This window comes from Sesamum indicum, linkage group LG2, assembly GCF_000512975.1.
Source record: "Sesamum indicum cultivar Zhongzhi No. 13 linkage group LG2, S_indicum_v1.0, whole genome shotgun sequence".
NCBI lineage: Eukaryota > Viridiplantae > Streptophyta > Magnoliopsida > Lamiales > Pedaliaceae > Sesamum > Sesamum indicum.
In genome coordinates this window covers 3,595,667-3,618,457 of record NC_026146.1, presented here as the reverse complement: position 1 = coordinate 3,618,457, position 22,791 = coordinate 3,595,667, and the positions used below count along the sequence as shown (strand labels likewise).

General features: G+C 32.6%; 1 protein-coding gene across 1 annotated transcript in view; it reads left to right on the top strand.

The window, feature by feature from the left end:
- Nucleotides 13,658-22,791, top strand: part of LOC105179045 (tryptophan aminotransferase-related protein 4) — an 11,293-nt gene continuing 2,159 nt past the window's right edge. The window contains exons 1-3 of the mRNA XM_011102639.2: nucleotides 13,658-14,004; nucleotides 20,860-21,151; nucleotides 21,341-21,636. Coding sequence (XP_011100941.1) covers nucleotides 13,712-14,004; nucleotides 20,860-21,151; nucleotides 21,341-21,636 — 881 coding nt within the window. The 5' untranslated portion in view covers nucleotides 13,658-13,711. The remainder of the gene's footprint in view (nucleotides 14,005-20,859; nucleotides 21,152-21,340; nucleotides 21,637-22,791) is intronic.

Here is a 22,791-nt window from a genome sequence, read left to right as displayed (position 1 = left end):
AACCACAAAAAGGGAGATATTCAAGTTTGACTTATTTATTGTCTTGCTTGTGATATTTATATGAATTATGTTTATATTTTTATTAAATTAGGATATTTATTTTATAATTATATAAATAATCAAGTTGAACTTATTATTCCACAAATTTAGTTATCGAATTAAATACTTTATTAGAAAAGGGATAATTACACCGTCCTCTCATAAGATTTGGTACGGTGTAATTAGTCGTAAATCCCTTTGCGGTTTTAAAAAATATATCTAGTTTCCGCTGACATTTATTTTTATCTAGCATATAGATACTTTCATTAGTCAAAATTAATCGAATTTGCTTATATTACCCAAAAAAATGAATAAAAATCAAGATTTACCCCTAATTGATTTATTACCGACTTTTGTATATCAAACAAATCTTTTTCTAATCATATTACCCTTATACATCATTGCTCACTAAGATATGTGGGGAGGAATATTTTCACCCTTATAAAGGAAATTCAGTCAGAAAAAAATTATTGGATTGTCAATAGGTCAGTAATAAGTCAATTTGGGTTAAATATAAAATTTCCTTCAATTCTTTTATTAATGTCAACAAATTCAGTAAATTTTTACTAATTAAAAAATTTATTTATTAGATGAAAATAAACGTAAAAAATACTAAATATAATTTTTGAAACCACAATAAATTTATATTTAATTTTATCAAAACTCATAAACCAATAGAGTAATTATCCCTTAAAAAATGGTAGTTTCACATAGTTGTCCTATGTCATATTTATACCAAAGTAGTCGCACCAATATCAACTTTTTGGATTACACTGAAAAGGAAATTTGAATTGCAAGTTTTGTATTTTTATATGATTATGCAGATACCTAATCTTTAATTGTCTATTTTAGCAGTTGAATATTTCAATGATATGACTCAATATGTTCATTAAATTAATTAATTGGCTAATTGCAGTAATTAAATATCAAAAAGCATCTAAACTTATATATTTGAGAAAGTTTTCAATAAAAAATCTTTCTTTTTTATATCTACAGAATAGGGAAGTGTTATTCTTGGTCCCAAATTTGTCAAGTATTTAATTTTAATCCATTGAATAGGGGTAGGCGTCGAATCGTGTAGTGCAAGTTGGGTACTCGAACTTTTTGGACAAATGTTTTAGCCAATCGACCGGCCCAAACCTTATCGAGTATCAGGTAATTTGAAATTTAATTTATTTATTAAAAAAATATATGAGAAATTAATCCGGACCCGAAAGGGTCAGATTGGGATCGAAATACCCAACTAGAATGCCCACCCCTTTCCCCGATTGGCTTCGGTTGTAAAAATGGTTCCGCTGTTGAAAAACAAATGGCCCCGCGCTTCTCATATGACTTTTTCTATTAGTATTTTTACTTTTTTTTTTTTTTTGTCCTTCTAGTAGACAAAATGGAAAAAGTAGGGGTGGCATCTTTGTAGACCCATAAGGGCATACTGCATCTGCTCTATGTATGTCGGTTAGAGTTTTTATACCTAATCTACTATCCAGATAAATTAAAATCTAACTACGTGAAAATCAACACACAACAGATGACATATATTTAGCCCATCTGAACGTCTTGGCAATGATTCATGCCCTCATCGTAGATGTGATAATGTCGGAACTTAACAACATACGACAACAATTGTCGCTTTTAAAATTAGCGGTAAGACTATTTTTACAATAATAAAAAAAAGGAATAGGACTAAAATTGAATAATTTTATTTGCGCTAAAAAATGACATCCCCTATTTTATGGGACTAATTACAAAAATCATTAAAAACAAAGATTCAAATTTTGTGCTTTGAGTATTGTAGGGTTGATATTGATGTAATGAAGAACCCTAAAAATAATAAATATTCTCTTTTCCCCCCCCCCCCCCCCAACAAAAGGGGTAGATTCCAAAGTGGATTATATCATTACTCAATCACTCTCAATGGAGTACATAAATTGGAAATCGCATCAACGCTTCTCCTCCACTGACTTTGATCGACTGATCATAGTTGAATAGACATTCTGTCAATCAATTTTAATATTTCTTTTTCAATAATTATATATATATATATTTATAGAATATAGCAAGTGAAAAATATCAATTCAATTATGGGCATGTCGTCTTCTTTTCTTGATCAGTGACTCTCTCTTTTGACTTTATGCGTAGCAGCTCCACAGCATTCAATACATTTATGAAAAGATATACTGTGATTTTTATAATGAAAATTTGATTAGAAAAATATTTATTTGATTTGTAATAAATTATTTGGGGATAAATAAAAATTTTTATTTAAATTTTTTTATTAGTATCAGCAAATTTGATAAATTTTGACTAATACAAAAATTTTATTTGTTGGGTGAAAATAAGATGTAATTATACGAAATTTTAAAGAAGAATAATGTAATTATCCCTAAAAACAAAGACATATACATAGTGTTTGGATTTGTGTTTTGAGTGTTTTGGTTTAGTATTTTGGGGACAGCGGGAGAAAAATAGAGATAAATAAGTGTGTATTGAAGATAGATGGTATGTTTGGATTTGTGTTTTGAGGTAATTTAAATTATTTTAAAATAAGTGGCGTAAGTTTGATATTGGGATTTGAAAGATAAAAATTACTGTTCATTGTTAAATCATATCTCTTTTATATATATTTTTATTAAATATGTATATATATAAATATTGTGTGTTTATTGTTGTATTTTTTGAAGAAAAAAATTACTGTTCATTGTTAAATCATGTCTCTTTTATATTATATATATATAAGTATATATCTATTATATATAAAAAATTGAAAATAAAAAAAATACAAAAACAAACATTAATTGTGTTAATAAAATTAGATACGTTTGTACGCATAAACCTATGCCTATAATTTTTTAGTAATATTTTGTTTTAATAAAATTTATAATTTATTTTTTCATATTAAAATTGATTCTTGACTTACAATTTAGCGTACAGAAATAGCCGGTAATTTTTTTAATACATTAATTAAATTATACTTTGTAGAATATATGTTATATTGATAACGATAATTATATATACATGCAAAAAAAATACTTATATGTTATTTCGATTTCAATTAACAATAAATTTGAATAAAATTGTAGTAAATTTAATTTTTGAGTACATGTAATTGCATGGAATTAATTTTCTAACGAAACTTGATTGAGTGGTTAATTTAACATGAGAAGGACGTAAAAGGGTATTTTTGGTATTACAATAATTTGGTGTAGAGGTATCTACACTATCACTTTGAGTTTAAAAACCCTCTTTCCTTTATAATTGTATAGATAACATGAAAAGACAATTCGATCGTTTTTCGGATCATGTTATTAATAGGGTTAATTATACTTGAACTCCTCTGAAAATGCAAGAAATTACACTTTCTGCCAAAGAAGTTTCGGAATTACACTTTCACCACCTTCAAAAAAATTTCATTTACACCTGACCGCTTTTTATTAGGATTTGGACGAAAAATATTAAGGTTAACAAAAAATATTACATAAAGTTTTAATGTTGCCCATAATTTAGCATTTTCAAGTATATTTTTGTACCTGTAAAGGGATAAATATAATATATATATATATATATATAGAGCGGGGTTAATATCATTATATTTTTTTCTTATAAGTACAAAATTATTACATAGAAATATTGAATAAGGGGCAAAATTAATATTTTGCTAATATCGGTATTTTTCATCCAAATCATAGTGAAAGAGGGACAGGTGCAAATAAAAAAATTTTCAAATCGAATATAAATATAATTTCAAAAAATTTATACAAGAAAGTATAATTTCACATTCGATGTGGGATGTCATCACCCTACAAGTAAACAAATGAGGTGGGCTGATTTGAGTGGATGTCGGCCCATCTTCCTACAAGCAAATATGTACGCCTTTGGGCTCCGTTTCCTTTGTCAGATTGAGATATAGATGATATATTGTACAATATTCACACTTGTTTGCCAAAAAATTGAAGTTCATGTGATTATAACTATGATAATTATTGTATTGTCATTTATGCCCCTGATGTATTAGCACTATTATTGCTGGAGAAAGCTTCAACCCTAAAGAACATATCTCTAAATTATAATTATATGTGAATGTTTTGAATTATTTGATGAAGATACATCAACAATACCTGATAGTATTAACAGGTTAAATATACAATTGGTAAAAAATATTAATCTGTAAGGGTAAAAAAGTAATTTAATATATATGAGGCACATGTTGAACAAATGCAACCCACATCACAATATAACTTTCAACACTACTATAAATACCAAAAATATTATTTTTTTAACCTAACTACTATTCATTGATAGTGACCACTCTTACGGAAAAACTCATTCGAAAATCGTGTTTTTCCTAGTGAGTTATCGTGTCACGCATAAAATTTTCAGTTTCATCCCTTTATAAAAACCTCGACCGCATCAATACCATTATTTATAAATTCAAAATTAATCATTAGGACTATAATAATAAAGTATATATAAACTTGGTTGGTGGTCCTAAAAACTAAGTATTATTATCAAAGATACCAAAACTAAATATGTTTTTTGGGAGGATTTGTTCTTTGCAAAATATTAGTAAAAAGTTTAAACGAGGATACAGTGGTAAAAGCACAATAAAAATCCCCAACCTGAGCTTTGTGGGAGTTGAATAGTGGGGTTTCAGTTCAGCCCAAATCTCTCTAAATACTGGACTTGAGGGATGTCTTATGGATCGGCTGTTGGTGATGTAAATATGAGAGCCACACACCTTTACTTCGAAATATCGGGCTTGATATTTGAAATTGTCATCAACAATTTAATCCTAATTCTTATCATAAATTAGTTGAAAAAAATGCAACCTATCCCCTGTATTAAGAGAAATAAGCAATTTTACCCACACGTGCTATAAAAAAATAGAGCAAAATACCCCTTTAACGTGTTTCGTGAATCACACGTGTCTTTTTTTAATTTTTTTAGTTCTTTTAATTTTTTAATTTAAATTTTAAGATAATATTTATATTCTTATTTAATGACAGTTGGATCTTGATAAATCTGAGGAGTTGTGGACTCTTTTCATTGTTTTCAAGTCTTAGATCTATGTTCCCACAAACGGAGTCAATGATACATTCACAAAACGCACGGGTCCAATGGATCTGGACAATCGTTTAAGGGGCTGATGACTGCAAATTCTAAATGGGGACCTGCAAAAAAGGGGTTAGCACTCTGAAACTCAAATTTGTATTGAATTTGAGATTGCATAAAATAAAAAATGTAAATAAATGTAATTGAAATCGAGATATAATGAATAAAGTCGGTGAAAAGTGTAAGAACATGTGATAACGTACTTGTAGAGTGTTTAAAAAATATTTAGAGAGCGAGAGATGAGGGGGACGTCCAGAGAATAAGAAAGGTGTGAGGAAGGTCTCAAGAAGGTGCGAGAGACGTTAGAGAGTGTGGGAGGTCCCTTCCGTATGGAGGAGTAAACCTATATTTATAGGGGGTGTCCCGCTGAGATGGGGCTCTGCACGTTTCCGTTATTTTTGGGGAGAAATGGATATGGGTCGTCTGGATAAGCCATAATCTGTTTTTATCTTCTGTTAATCTTGTTATTGAATGCTTATATTTGAGTTTGGAGGAGACCCTTTATCAGCGAGAACTTTTAACCGCTTGGAAGTCCTAACCGCCAAGAATTCTAGGACTTTGGTGGGACCTCCTTCATTTGCATGGAGTCCCAACAGTCAAGGAGTCCTAGTTTCTAGGGAGTAATTCCTTATTAGGGCTAATGTGGTTCCAAAGTGGTTGTTGAGACCTAAGCTAACTGGATGCCACAGTGGAGTGTGGGCTGCCTCGCGGGCCTCTTGGACTGAATGTTTTGTTGGATTTTGATCATGGTACAAGTAGGTGATGTCTTGGGCCTCCTCCCTTTTTGCCAATCTGTTTTTTAGGGGACACTTGCCAGGGCAGCCTGACAGGTCCCCTTGGGCTTCCAAGGATGTTACGGGCTTCTCTTTCCTTTCTTTTTTTTTGGATCGCTTGGGCCTTTTTGAGACAGCTTATTTTTATGTACATCAATATCAATATAATAACTGATGCATTGAAAAAACACATGGGTCCAATGGATATGGACTATGCTCAAAGCTTGGGCCGAAGTGAATTCCAATTCTGAAGGGGGGACCTGTAAAAAAGGCGTTAGCACTCCGACGGTCAAGTTACTATCGAATTTAGGAGAAAAATAATCGTAAGAAATAAAATATATTGAGAAATCATGATAGGGCAAGCAATTTTGTAAGAGAAATCGTGCTAATAGTGCAATTTGAATGCTAAAGAAAGAAGGGAGAGTGGTTTTCTAGATTCTAGAGGGAGTTCCCATAGAGGGATTGAAGGTGTTCCTGTTGGAGGATGAAGGTGTCTCTGTTGGAGGATTGAAGGTGTCCCCGTTGGAGGACTGAAGAAGGCGTCCCCGTTGAAGGATTAAAGACGACGTCCCTGCTGAGGAGTGCTGAAATGAGAATTTGAAATAAAAAAAAAGATTTTGCGAGTAAAATATGGCAAAAGAATGAGTTGAAAGTTGTAGCAAAATAGCAAGATAATTTCCAACATCTTGAAGGTGTGTCTGTTGGGGGGGGGATTCTACTGGTATTTATAGAGGAGTCATTCTTCATAGAGACTGTGTTTGTGAGCTGCATTTTTGAAAAAGAAGGCAACAATATGCGGATAAGGCACTATCTTATCTCCTCCTTGACTTGAGCAGCACGTCTTTAGTTGGGGGAGGACTCCCTCTATGCGAGGACTCTTGTTCTGCAAGAAGCCATTCTAGGTCAAGGAGTCCAGCTTCTTGAGGGCGTCTCCCTTCTACTGGGCTGGGTTTAGAAGGTGGGTTTGAGGTCTGACAGGCCTTGTACTAGGTCTCCTTCTTGAGCCGAATAGGGCTTCCCTCTTAGGCTAAGCCTAGTAATTTTCAGTGGGCTGCCCTCATGATGTGGGTCTCCTTGAATGTTATGGTTCTCTCGTTTCTTTCTTCTTTTTGGATCGTTTGGACCTCTTTGGGCTAATCTATTTTTATGCACATTAATAACCATAATTAAATTTATAATACCCACATATTCGGTGGAGCTCAAATCCATAACCTTGAACTTGTAATTTAAAGTTTGAATTTATGATAAAATTTAATTGATTCACTAAAAATACTTGAAATATTCACTATCAGTCGATGAGAATTAGTATAATTCAACTAGCTTTTGAACTTGTAATTTAAAGTTTGAATTTATGATAAAATTTAACTGATTCACTAAAAATACTTGAAATATTCACTATCAATCGATGAAATATTACAAATTAGTATAATTCAACTAGCTTTATTTATATATATATAAATGTCAATGTGTTTGCGGGGGTTTAAATTTTGAGGTACAAGTTCAAGGTTTCGAGTCCTACCAAATATGTGGGTGTTACAAATTAATTACCGTTGTTATAGCAATATTCATTGAATTGAGTTATCATTTTGTAAATTGAAATATGTTATTGTAATTCTTTTGCTTCGATTAATAAAAAAAGAGAAAAAAAAAGAATGAACTAATAATTTTTTTTATAAGATATCAACAAATCTTATATCATTATTGATCCTAATATATTATTACAATTATACATAAGTAGGAGGCAAGAAACTTTGCAACAAATATACATAATAATAAACATATATTATTAGCATTATTATATAATAATATAATAATATAACGATATAATATATTTGATGTGTATAAAAATGGATTGGGCCAAAGAAGCCCAAGTGACTTAAAAAGAAGGAAGAAACGGGAGGCTCATAAAGGTTACAAGGAGGCCTAGGTTAGGAGGAGGTCAAGGTCAGGAGAGGCCTGTAACACCTTAGGAGGCCTAAGGGGACCAGGTGGCTCTGGCGAGTGTCCCCTAAAGAACAGGTTGGCAAAGGAAAGCCCAACAGGCTCTCAGAGACACGTGTGTCCATCATAGAGAAGAATTTCAAACCCTAACAGACTCCAACAGCTTCCCCCCAAATCGGGGGGGGGGGGTATCCTAGAACTACCTCTCAAATTCGAATGATCAGCCAACAACAAATCTAAGAGAGATCAATCTTGAAATATTCATTATCTGTTGATGAGATATTACAAATTAATATAATTTCACGTATTATATATATTTGAAACCTAAATTTGTTTGCGGGTTGTTTAAATTTTAAAGTACAAGTTCAAGATTTCGAGTCCTATTGAATATGTAGATGTTAAAAATTAATTACCATTGTTATATTAATGTGCTGAACTAAGTTATCGTTTTGTATATTGAAATAAGTTATTATAATTTATTTACGCTAATAATAAAAAAAGAAAAAAAGAAAAGGAATGAGCTAATAAAATTTTTTTCTGTAAGATGTCGATCATTATTGATGCCTAATATATTATTACAATTAAAGTAGGGTGCAAGAAACTTTGAAAAAAAACATAATAATAAATATATGTTATTATTGTATAAAAATATGATAATATAAATATATTTGATGCGCATAGAAATGAATTAAACCCAAAGAGGCCCAAGTGATCCAAAAAGAAGAAAGAAACGAGTGGCCCATAATGCTCCAAGGAGGCCCAGGTCAGGCCTGTAACACCTTAGGAGGCCCAAGGGGACCTAGCAGGCGGCTCTGGCGAGTGTCCCCCAAAGAACAGATTGGTAAAAGCAAGCCCAACAGACCCTCAGGGATACGTGGCTCCCTTCGAGAGAAGGATTCAAAACTCTAACAAACTCCAACAATTTCTCCCAAAATCTGGAGGAAATCCCCCAACTACCCCTCAAATTCGAATGGGATCAACCAGCACCAAATTTGAGAGAGATCAATCTTATCCAACAACTATAAGGCCATGTTCCCTCCAAACCCCTGACCTCTTCCAACAACCTTGTGTTATCTATAATTAAGGATATCCCCCAGCGGGATAAAGGGAGGCATGGTCGAAAGATGTATGACTAAAAGGAGAATTGACCATCATACACTCATCCATATACGATGAGATCCATAAAATCATATTCAGACAACCAGAAGGACCTCCTCCAGAAAGGATACGACAGGATAAACATCCTTCTCACCTTTTTTTGCTACTATATTAGCTTAAAACAGCCTCGTAATTCATACTTAGAACTTTGATTCCGTATCATCCTCTTCTTTACTTATTTCACCATTTTTACCTTCTAGCACTTGTTTCACATTTTGCACTTCAAGTGGGCTGAGCGTCTTGCATCATTTATTAGGTACATGCATTTTTTGAGTGCATCATTAGTTTTGTTTTTGGGAACATTGATTTAAGATGTGAGATCCATTGAAGCTACCAAAAATGGAGCTAACACCTCCTCCAGAAGGATGGTCCCGCTCACGTTAGAGGACCTCACACTAATGATTACTACCTCCATTCAAAACCCAACTTCAGCGGCTCCACCATTATCATTATTTAAATGTTCCTACTAATTCACTTTTTAATATGTAGAAAATTGTGACACAGGACATCCCCTTGGAAGAGCAGGATGCATCTTCCTCACAAAAGCCCTGCCCCCTAGATGGGCATTCTCAGAAAATAAGCCCTACCCTCAGGCAGACATCTCCCTCAACGAATAAATGTTCACATACAAGCTTCCCTCAGGAAGTATCCTTAGCATTTTAACTTAGTAATCTTGGAGGTCTATTTTACCACCCTCGATGTGCTAACATGTGCCTTTTTGTAGGGATTTCACGATGGATACTTCTCCAAACCTCTAGCCAAAAGTTCTGCCCTAGGTAGGCATCCTTTTCAACCTTCTTCGAATAAAGTCTTGCCCCCAAGCAGGCATCCTCTCATAAAAAACCATGTCTTCCATACAGGCAAAAAGACCTTCCTCCATGGAAGCACCCCAACGCTCCTTCTCAGGTACTTAGGTCATTTTTTACTGGACTTATAAGCTTTGTCCCGTACACAAATTTTAATAATTATAGAAATTACATAAAATAAATTTATATAATGGCAGAAATTCGTACTCAACTATATATTTCTATAATTGCAAAAATTACATAAAATAAATTTTTTTATAGAATTTTTTTACAAATCACAAAAAAATTATAGAAAATGTTTAAAATCATCAAAATTTATAGAAAATTTTTTAAAATTACCAAAAATTTACAGAAAATTATTAAAATTACCAAAAGTTATGATTTTTTTAAAAAAATTCAATAAAAATTTTAAAAATTACAGCAAAATTAAGAAAACTTTTTAAATTTGCCAAATTTTTTGAAAATGTTTTATTTTACATTTTCTGTTGAAAATCTGAAATATATTATATAAATTACCATGAATTTTTTTAAAAACAATTCTATTACATTTTCTGAAAATATTTTCAAAATTGTTTCTCAAAACTTCCATTCCAAAAAATTTTAGAAAATGGGGGAAATCTTTTTCCAAAGATGGAGGAAATTTTTTTACAAAAGTGGGGCAAAAAATGAAGAAAGAAAAATGGGGCACCAAAAATAGATTGTGCACTTACCTCTAATGCTCGTTCACGGCGGCGGATGGCGTCGGGTACGAGGGAGATGAGGGTCACCACCTATTAGAGTGTGGAAGTGTGAGGGAGAGAAAGGAAGGAGGCAATAGAAAAAATTTACCCTGACGACGACCTTTCAGTTGACGAGTATTTTTAGCAACCTTTTCTATTTTTAAAATCGTTCAAAAAATTATACCTAGAAAAGAAATGATATCGTTTAATCAAAAAATGACGTCGTTCTGGAGTATTTTTAATAAAATTGTTTCTAATTGTGTGCCAAAATTATTTTCCCAAAAAACTTAAAAAAATAAAAATGTAGAAAAACCCATTGCAGACATGTTAATGATTAGAAAAAAAGTAGACATAAATTAATTAATGCCATTGAAAACATAATGCATTGAATTAAATTGATACATATCTGGAAGATCAACTATATTTGTATATATAAGATTGTCAGCTTACATAGATGTAAGTAGCATTTTATACTATTATATTGGGTTGCCTAATCAAACCTTTAAAATTTTAATCAGACCATTGGATATTATTAAATCGATAAAATACTACATTGTGAAGTTTTGGATATTTTTGTTATACGGCTACTGAGATATCGTATCTGATACACAATTAACAAGGTTAAAAATGATTCAACTATCCATCAGACCATGCGATTTTAGATCAGACCGCTAGATATGTTCACTTATGAAAAGTATTGTTATGCGTTTAAGTTTGGAATTAATCAGGGTCCCGGATGTTGAAATATCGTAATCGGGAAGTGAATGAGGAATCTGTAGACATATGTAGGAACGATTTTGGAACTCATTTTTAGGAACAGCTTTTTGTCAATCATTTTAGGAACTGATATTTTATATATTCTGCCACAGTTTTATTTAAATTCATTTTTGGAAGGGTCAAAATTAAAAATCATTCCTAAGTTCGATTTTCCCTCCACTTTTCATTTGGCGTGAAATTAAAATTTTTGAACGGATTTTGAAACGGTCAAAATAAATTGACCATTCCTAAATTTTGATTTTCCCTCTATCTTTATTTAGGATATTATAATATATTTAGGAACGATTATTTTTAAAGTCCATTCAAAGTTGGAACGGCATTTGGAACGGTTTGTTGGTTTTTGGATCGTTCCTAAATAGGAATTTTTTTTTTGTTTTCAAAAATAAATTTATTTGTGTAAGAACATTATTTTGAAAATTATCCACAAAATCCGCTCCAAAAACTGTTCCAATTTGTAGTGGGTTTTGAACAATTTTGAAACACATTACTTTTTAAGTAAAATTCATAATTTGAAACGGTTTTTGCCATAATTGATTAAATCTGTACTAAAATCATTCCAAATTATAACTCATTTTGAGATACATTTTCTAACTGTCATCTTTTGGACATTCATTGTCATACATATAGGAACGGTCATTGCAAAACCATTCCTAATTATAATAACGTGTTTCAAACATTAACCGTTACTATTTTGGAGCGGTCTTTGGAACGAATTTTGTAACGGTTAATTTAGAACACATATTGAAATGGTGGCCATTCCAAAATTATAACCCCAAAAAAATATGGATCATGACGTCATCTATCATATTCGTTTCTCATGTATTCCAAAACCTATTTCAATATAGAACGAATTTTGAAAAGATTGCCTTACCCATGCCAAATTTCATTTTTTTTATAGTGTACTAACGAAAAGTAAATTTCATAGATAGTAAAAAGGTTGTACAAGTACAACAAACAAGCTTCGTAACAAGCTATTGCATGTATGTGGACACAGTCATATACAGTCGCTCGTGTAACTCCCAATTGGACAGTCATGCCATGATTCTAGGAGATCATTAACGAGGTTTTATTTGTTCTTGGGATGTTGACTGATTTTTTGGAAGATCAAGAAACAAATTGCGGTGTCACGATCTACTGCAGAAGCAGAATATCAGAGCATGGGTTCCACTTTCTTGAAGTTCAATTTACATAATTACAGAGTTCCTCTTATTGTTTGAGAAATTATAAAATACCCTCAATGAAAAATAATTATGTAGCTTTTAAACGGCAAGGCTGAAATAACTACTTTACCTAAGCTGTTTTTTTTTTAAAAAATAATATAAAAAAATTATAGGTAGGTCAAGTAAATAATCCATTGAGCATATTAGATTATAAAAATATTTTAAAAAATTTTTAAAAATATATTAAATTATAATTCATATTGATCCAAAAGAGTATTTTGGATAGTATGAACGAAAACTTAATCGAAACTAATGAAATGAGTTTATTATTGAACATATGTTAATATCATAAAGTATTTGTTATTTTTCAAACATCGAGAAGATATTTATAATTATTCAAAATTTCAAAGGATATAACTGTAATATACCCTGTTCATATAAAAATTAAATTATTTTATTTTGAGGCCTTATGAATTCTTTAAAAGAAATTTACTATACAAATTTTTTTTGAAAGTTATAAATTTTCGAACTAATTATGAAATATTTTGAAAAATTTATAAACTCACCCAAATAGGATTTAATTTTATGTTTGACCCTTCCCTTTTTTTCGAGTACAATAAAATCCCAAGCCACCATCGACTTTTGTCCGGGGGCTTGGATTATTCCACTTTTCACTTTCAACCATCAATTTTTGATGAGCCCATCACTTATCAAGATATTTCAGCGAATTTTTTCTTTTATTATAAAAGTAAATAATTTTATGATTATATTAATATTTAAAAAAAATAAATTACACAGATCTTTCTTAATATTTGTTCTAATTGTAAACATTTTTTTATTGTTTAAAAATTATAAATATCCATAAAATTACAAACTTCAGTAGAATTTCTTGTAATTTAGCCTTAAAAAAAAGTTGACTAATGCATTTCACAATACCCTAAATAAAAATCAAATTATAAAAAAATAAATTACAATAAAATAAAATAAATATTTACAAATAATAATAGAAACTCGAATTATTGGCCCCGTATTTATTCATGAGATGTCAATTTTAATGACTTCCAGCGTTCAATCTTCTTGACTTTCAAGCAACAATTGTTGTTTATTTTGCTCTTCCAAGAATCTATAAGTCAAGGTAGAATCAGATATTTTGAGGCTTTGTGATCATACAACACACCACACCAGCGTCTTAGTACCTCTACCGAGCTGTAAGAAAGGAAAAAAAGCTGATGATGAGAAGATTCTGCTGCAGCTTCTGCTTTTTGGCTTCTCTTGCTCTTAATCTCTTCTTCGTCATCAATCCATATTATTTGAGTGGATGGAAGAAGCAGAAGCTGAGTAGTTGGGCTGAAGAAGCTGCAGCAGAAGCAGAAGCTGTGGCGTTGATATCTTGTTCTGGGCATGGAAGAGCTTATTTGGATGGAGCTGTGGTGGATGGGAAGCCTGTTTGTGAGTGTAACACATGCTATGGAGGACCTCACTGCTCTCTCTTTTCTCCTGATTGTGCTGCTGATGTTAACAGGTTTTTTTGTTTCCCTATGCTTTGTGTGTGTATTGATTTGTGCATGTGTTTGTGGGCAAAGCGAAATTATACTTATAGTTTTATAGGATATCGGGTTCTAAATATTTAGTCTTTTTTTTTATAATGGTTTCAAGATTTAGAAAACTCGACTAATTTGTCATCTGTGTTTTACTGGATTTATAGGACTAAATAATGTACCGAATTTTTTTAATTTTGAGATCATTTTAAAAATTTCGTACTAAATGTATCGAGTTTTTTAAATTTTGAGATTATTTTGCAAATTTCATAATATAGAGGACTAAAAATACTAAATTTTAGGTGTGTGTGAGAAGAGGCTTAGAATTAGAGAGCGCTTAAGGATGATATTTTTTTTTATCTTAAGGACTAAAAATACTAAATTTTTTATCTCAAAAAGTACTATGTTTCCAAGTTCATGAGGCATCAAATGGTCGAGTGAATCTCTATAGCTAAACAAACGCATGAGATTATAAATCTCGAGCATGCTCTATCTGATGCTGAGACGAAGCTTCCTGAGAAGTTTCTAGTCATACCCATAGTGGATAAATTTCCCAAATCCTGGGGAAGTTTTGGCATGACGCTTAAACATAAAAAAGGAAAACTATCTCTAGATGATCTTATGGTCGTGATTAGTGTTAAGGATGAGCACATAAATTAGACCCATAAAATTCTGGTTGAGCATCAACCATGACAAATTTAATAATTGAGAAAGAAAGAAAACAATGTGGAACCAAACTCGAAAATCATAAAAAAAAGGCAAGGTTGTCAAAAATAAGAAACCAAAAGCAAACAAACCCTGCTGGAACTGTAGGCAGGTTGGACACTGAACTAAGGATTGTCCTACTGAAAAGGTCAAAACTAGGCAGACAGCTATCAAATGGTTGTGAGAGGTTTTAGCGGTGTAGCACCTGAGAAGCAACTGAAGGGTACGTTTCTGTACAACCCAAACTCCTGACTCTTTATGAACCTTTTGATTGGTTGATTGACGCTAGAGCAAATGTGCACTATAATAAATCTATATGTGTCTTATTAGGCCATCACTGAAAGGACAGTAAGTATGGGGAACACCAGTACAGTGGAAGTACTTAGGATAGGAAGCATGGACTTGAAATTTCCTTCAGGACGCTTTTATCTTTAAAAAGAGTTCATCATGTACCTACTGTTAGGAGAAATACAATGAGTGGTTCTATAATAGTTAGTGAGGGTTATGAATCATCATTTATATTTAATAAGGTTGTAAACAATTTGGTGTTTTTGTTGGCAAAGGTTATTTTTCTGGTGGTTTGTTTAAAGTTCAAGTTGAAAATAAAATTGATGTTTCTGATTCTATTATTTTGAATGTTGATTCTTCTACTTTGTGGTATAGTAGATTAGGTTATTCCAATTTAGGTTCAACCAAAGGAATGATGAATCTTGATTTAATCCCTAGTCATAATATTTTTACGAGGTCATAAATGCCAGCTAAACAAGTTAGGAAACCCTATCCATCAATTGAAATGGATTCAGAAATACTTGATTTAGTTAAACACTGATATTGGTGAGTTCAATGGAATTTTTACTAGGGACCATAAGCATTATTTTATCACCTTTATAGATGATTGCAGTAAAACTATTATGTTTTTCTCATTAGAAATAAGGATGAAACCTTAGATAAATTTATTTTGTTTAAAAATAAAATAGAAACCTAAATTGGTAAGAAACTCAAACGGTTAAGGTCTGATAGAGGAGGAGAATTTGAGTTGAGTAAGTTCAGAAAATATTGCCAAAGTTTTGGTATTATTCACGAAGAGACTCCTCCATATTCCTATTCATAAAATGAAATAGTTGAATGAAAAAATAAAACCTCTAAAGACATGGTGAACAGTTTTCTGTTAACCTCTAGGTTATTTGAGTATTTGTGGGGAGAGACTATGAATATGGCTTGCCACATTTTGAATAGAGTCCCTCTAAAATACAATATGAGTAATCCTTTCGAATTATAGAAAGGTAGGAAACCAAGTGTCAAATAGTTTCGAGTAGGAGAGTACCTAGCAAAAGTGATGGTCCCACAATACAAGAGAAAGAAAATTAGGCCCTAAGGCTGTTGATGTTGTGTTATTGGGCTATAAGGAGACAAGTTATACTTTAAAATTTTTTGTTATTAAATAAGACATTCCAGGCATTGAAGTAAACACAATATTCGAATTTCGTGATGTTATTTTTCTAGAAAGTGTATTTTCTAAAAAAACGGGAATATCTTCAAGTGTTTCTCCTAATGATTCACTTGCCTCCTCGTCAAAAGTCCTGAGCATGTAGAAAAGATGACTCAGGAGGAGTCAGGTAAACCTAGATGGAGTAAGAGAGCTAGGATTGATAAGAATTTCGGAATGATTTTGTCACTTACAATATCAACGACAATCCGATAACCGTTAAAGATGCTATGGCTTCTTCAGAAGTCAAGTAATGGAATGAAGCTATCAAAAGGGAGATGGACTCCATTGTTTCTGATGGAACATGGGTGCTAGTCGATCTTCCTTCGGGGTGTACTACAATTGGGTGTAATGGATTTTTAAGAAGAAACTGAAACCTGATGGACTGTGAATAAGTTTAAGGTCAGATTGGAGACTATGTGTTTTAAACCAAAGGAGGGAATAAACTATTTTGATACCTATTTTTTTGGTAGCTTGGTTGACTACAATTTGGGTGCTCATAGCGCTTGCTTCGGTGTATCGTCTCTTGATTCACCAAATGGATGTGAAAATTGCCTTCCTGTGTAGTGAACTCGAGGAAGAAATATACATAAATTAACTTGAGGGATTTGTTATTCATGGTAACAAGCACAAAATTTGCAAAATTGTTAAGTCTCTCTATGGACTTAAACAAGCACCCAAACAGTGATATAAAAAGTTTGGTAAAACTATTCTTGCATTTCACTTCACCGTAAATGAGAGTGATAAATGTATTTACTGTTAGGTTAAAGGAGATAAGATTATCATTTTATGTTTGCATGTAGATGACATTGTGTTAAAGGATCATGTTTAAATATAATAACTGAAATCAAGTTATTTTTGAAGAACTAGTTTGAAAGATATAGGTGAGGCCGATGCAATTCTTTGTATCAAGTTGATGTGTTCAGCTGATGGGTCAACCATTTCTCAATCTCATTATGTTGAGAAGATAATTGAAAAATTGGCTATCAGAATTATAGACACCATATGATCCTTCTATGGCTTTATTCAAAAATAAAAGTGGTGTTCCGATAGCATAATTAAGGTATTACCAAATCATTAGGTGTTTGTAGTATCTAACAAATGGCACGAGGCCAGGTATATATGTTTCTGGCATAAAACTAGTTAGATACACTAGTTGTCCAAACAGAACCCATTGGGGAGCTTTGGATAGGGTACTAAGGTACCTGAAGGGCACGGTATCACGGTCATACATTATGGCAAATTCCGTATTGTTCTTGAAGGATATAGTGATGCTAATTGGATAGCTAAAAACTCTGATAGTAATGGATGTTTAGGATATGCACTTACCTTAGATGGGGGTGTAGTTTCTTGGAAGTCTGCAACATAGATTTTGATAATCCAGTCCACTTTTGAAGCCGAGTTATGTGCATTGGATATGACTGGTACTAAGGCAAAATGGTTGTATGGATTGTTATTACAACTTCCTATTGTAAGCTAGCATCTTCCACCTATTGTTGTACATTGGGATAGTCAAACCACAACTGCAAATGCTTGGAGTCATAAATACAAACCAAAAGACAAAAAGACACATCCAAGTTAGAGTTAAGCCTATAAAAGTATTAGCGTCGGACAGAGTTATAGGCATTAATTTTGTGGGAACAAAAGACAATGTGGCTAATCATTTGACAAAAGGATTAGAACTGTCACAAGTACAAAAATTTAAATTGGTGATGAGACTGAAAGCCCATTTATGACATATCTATGATAGCAACCCAATCTTCTAAATGGAGATCCCAAAAACAAGGTTTAATGTGGTATTATCAAGTCGTAGGATATGTCTGAGCATAAAAAATAGACTGATACTCTGTATTTGGAGTCTATCCCTTGTAATTCTTAAAAGTGCTAATACTACAAGTACAGTAAGAGTATGAGATGCTAGTAGTGCATCCCTGGAGACGCCCAACTAAGTGAATCTAGTTGTTTGGCTGGTTAAAAGCACTCATGAACAGGATCCGGACACATGACAGTGTCAACTTAAAGATCAACACAAAGTCGGTGGTTTGTTTTTACTGACAGACGCTACTACAATCACAAGTTCAAATTTAAGGCTTAGTTCAATTTAACATGGTGACAACTGACGTTAGATAACTTATACAGTGGTTCAAATTAGAACGTACAATTGTTAAAAGCAAGTTACAGAAACTTGAGTTTAACTCTATTGATTTGTGGGGGGATTGTTGTAATTGGCATAATATGATGCTAATTTGTAACAATAAAATAGACTAAAATATGGATGCAATTATATGTTAATCCATAGATTAGAAATTGATAGTTGCCTTTGTCCCACATAGGAAATTAAGAAAATATTGGGCATTGATGTGTATATAAGGTGTATGTGGGGGTTAGTGTTTTTACACTCATTTTGTGTTCCACATTGGATGCTTATTGTAAAAACAAACTCCTTATATTAAGAACAATATTCAAGTTATGTTTGAAGTGTTATGGAGACTGGAAGGAACATTGGTTGCCCCACACGATCCGTCCCGGCTCCGGACACGGGCAATAGGGCAAATGTCTCATTCTCAGAATATATCTTTTTGCAGTAAAAATATTTTTAAATTTATCTTGACATGATAAAAAGTAATTTTTTTTCCCTAGTCAAAATGTTTTTAAAACTGTATTTAATAGCATTAAATTTTTTATTGGTCAGTTTTGGTTGTTTCCAGTTGTTTTGCTGAGGATTAAAGTCCAGATTAATTCTTAATTTATTACTTGCCTGCTGGTGATGCCTATATAAGGCTGGTTCTTCCCTTCACTTCAACACACCCAACCTGTAACATCAATCTTCTCTTGTTTCTCTCTCGAGCTATCCCTCCCATCCAAATTTGAGCACTAGTTTCATAAGGTTTACGAGTGTTTTTCGAGGTGTTCTTCGGTATAGTGCAATATCGATAGAATTGAATCGTCTTTTGTTCAAAGAAGTTGCATAGTACCGGTGCACTTAAGACGGGACGTATAATTTTTTCAAGGCAAGCAAAATCATTCTATGATTCGATTAGTTTGCAGTTTCGGATTTAGAGTTGTTATAATACAACTCTCATTGTAAGTTTTGGATTTAAATTTATCAGTTAAAACAACATCTCTAATTGTTTAATTGTTTATTTGTTCCAAACATGGCTGCTTGTGTTTTTTGTTTCAAAAACTGTTATTATATATCTTATTGTTATTTCAAAACAATACTATGAAATATTGATTAAATTCACACTTTTTCCAACACTATTCGAGAATAATGACTTCTAGAAAGAGTTTAATTCGCAAAAGACTATTTTACCCTCATACCACTAGTTAAAAAATACTATTAGCTATAATGTTAATGGCTATGGCTAAAAATTGCAATATATAATTATTTGTAACCACAGTTAAATAACATCGATGAAAAACTAGCTTTTCCACCATAAAAAAATTATTGCTACAGCTAAGAACCATGGTAAAACTATATGCTATGGCTTTTAGCGACATTCTGAAAAACTATAGCCCACAACCATTATGTAGCTTTAATTAATAAATATTTATTACGATTATATATCATTAACCACAATATCATAATTAAATATTATATTTCTTATAGTGTGCATTAAAGACTATTGTTATTATAAAGAGGACGAGATTGTCAAGAATTAGGATATATTTATTTAGAAAAACACCCAATCAAATGAAAGTACCCAAGTTATTTCTAACTTTTGACCCAACCCGAATGCACTTTTTTATTAGAAAGTTGAAATTAATTTTTCAAATTAACCAAAGTAAATTTTTAAATTTAATTAAAAGTTGAAAAATAATTTTCTTTAAATTGTTGCAAACACTCCTTAAGTTTTAGATTGTGGTGTCCGACTCTATATCATATTTTTTAAAAATTTGCATTGAGGGTGCATGGAAATTCACATCAAAACTTCATGCGGTGTTTTTGCAAACTTTAAAATTTCCGAATGAATTGGAAAGTATGTCACATTGTAAGTTGATATATGACGAAAATCCATCTAAGATCTTCGTCAGTAATTGCCACCATTTTAGGCTGTCGAAAATTTCTATCCCTATTGAACTTAATTTTTTTAGGGCATAAAGGTAATTTTCGTTCCTTAACTTCAGGTCATTCTTGTTTTAGTCCCCTAAGTTACTAGAGTTCTATTTTGGTTCCGTAAAACTGAAAAAATCTCAATTTTAGTATAAATTTGGTCAGAAAGTTGACTCACTCGCCAGAAAAAGTCACATGCCAGGCATGTGACTTTTTAAATTGAGGCTTGTATTATGATTGGTTGAAAAAAATAATGTGGTGAAGACCAAGTTAAGGGACTAAAAAGAGAATGGCCTGAAGTTAGAGGACGAAAATTGCCTTTAAGCCTTTTAGACCAATCATAATGCATGCCCCAATTGAAAAAGTCATATGCCTGGCATTTGATTTTTTCCGGCAAGTGACTCAACTTTCAACTACACTAAAATTGAGATTTTTTCAGTTTTGTGGGACCAAAATGGAATCCTAATAACTTAGGGGACTAAAACGAGAATGGTCTGAAGTTAGAGGACGAAAATTTCCTTTAATTCTTCTTTTTTAGTGTTAATTCTCTTACAAAGGAAATATATCTGAGTTTGTTATTTTTGTCAAGTGCAGTGGGGATCCATTATTCTTGGAGCCCTTTTGGATGCAGCACGCAGCTAGCAGCGCAGTCGTCATTGCAGGTTGGCACAGAATGAGCTATACGTTTTCCGACCATTCTTACATCTCACGAGAACTCGAAAACCACATTCGTAGAGTTCACGCCGTTGCAAGAAACGCAATCACCAAAGGGAAGCACTTGATTTTTGGTGGTGGATCCACCCAACTCCTTGCTGCAGCGGTATACGCTCTTTCCATCAACTTATCGTCCCCTGCAGAAGTCGTCGCAGCCGTCCCATGCTACCCGGTTCGTTGCAATTATAAATATTAAATATCTCCAATCTCTTATGAGACTATATGGTATTCAGTAATACATTATTTTGCGAGTTTCTTAGAAAGCTTAAACTTTTAGATGAGGATGTGATATAACAGCAACATATATATGTTTTGATTTTTCACATATTTCATAGCCTGTGATATATGAATTGATGTGTAGGATTACAAAACACAAACAGATTTCTTCGAAAATATGCACTTTGAGTATGATGGAGATGCATTATTGTTGAAGAATTCGTCGGATACAACGGCCAACGTGATCGAGTTTGTGACTTCACCGAACAATCCGGATGGAAATCTACGGGAGGCTGTAGTGTCACAAGGAGTATCAGTCGGAGCTATCTATGATCATGCTTACTATTGGCCTCATTACACAGCTATTCCAGCCCCAGCAAATGAAGATGTCATGATCTTCACGATTTCGAAGCTCACTGGTCATGCTGGAACCAGACTCGGGTAATCACTCACTGTTTTTTCTGACCTCATTTTAACAGTACATGCAATCAAGAAATTAAAGTAGCCAGACCATAATAAGTCATAGAATGCAGAAACATAATTACTGACTTACTATTCTTCACATATAGTTTTCCTCCAAGTCCTTAAATATATTGAAAGCCAATTGATGTTTTGCGCTATATTTGGATTGATGGAATTTGAATTTGAGATAATGACTTGGAGAAAGTATTTTAAACGACCAAGTCTATGACACTTGTAGCATACCACGTTAGATTTTTTATACTTTCTTTTATTTGACTTTTGAAAATAACCTCATCCTATTTCCCTTGTTATTCCGCGGTCTCTTTGTGATGCTTGACTTTTTTTTTCATTACTGGAATTGTTTCCAACTCCCTTCCATGTCCACTTTGGCTTCTTGCATATGCTCTTCCTCATTCGTATCATCTTCTACGTCCTTTGAAATAATTTTTATTTTCTCCATCATTTCTTAAACTAGCCTTGGATTTTAAAACTTGCTCCAAAGGCTCGTTTTATCTTCTTTTAGATTTTTTCTTCATGGGATTGTAAAGATCCCTCCAATTCTTTAATATGGTCATTACGTCCAGATCTTTTGTTGCTTCAATGACACACACAATATAATCAAATTTTGCAGTGAAAGAACGAAGTATCTTCTGGACAGTACATACATCATCAATTTTATCTCCATATCTCTTGGCTAATTCACAACACCCTTTACCCTCGAACAATAATCTGAAATCACTTCGGATTCATTCATTCTCAAAGCTTCAAACTCACCTCTTAGTGATTGAAGTCGGACTTCTTTACTTTATCAACACTTTGGAGAGATTTCGTCAAAATCTTCCAAGCTTCTTCCGAAGTAGTAACGCTTGCCACCTTTTCGATCATCGTATTATCCAAACATTAATGGATGAGGGTTCGTGTTTGTTGATCATTCTTCTTTGTCTTTGACAAAGTATTCTCCGTTTGAGATAACACTGCTTCATCTTGAGGTACCTCATAACCATTCTCTACAATCTCCCACACATCTTGGGAGCCAAGTACCGCTCTCATTCGTAGGCATCACATTTCTTAATTTTCTTTTAGAGACGAGAAAATTGAAAAGATCTACTCCATTATTCATCATTTTTTAAGTAG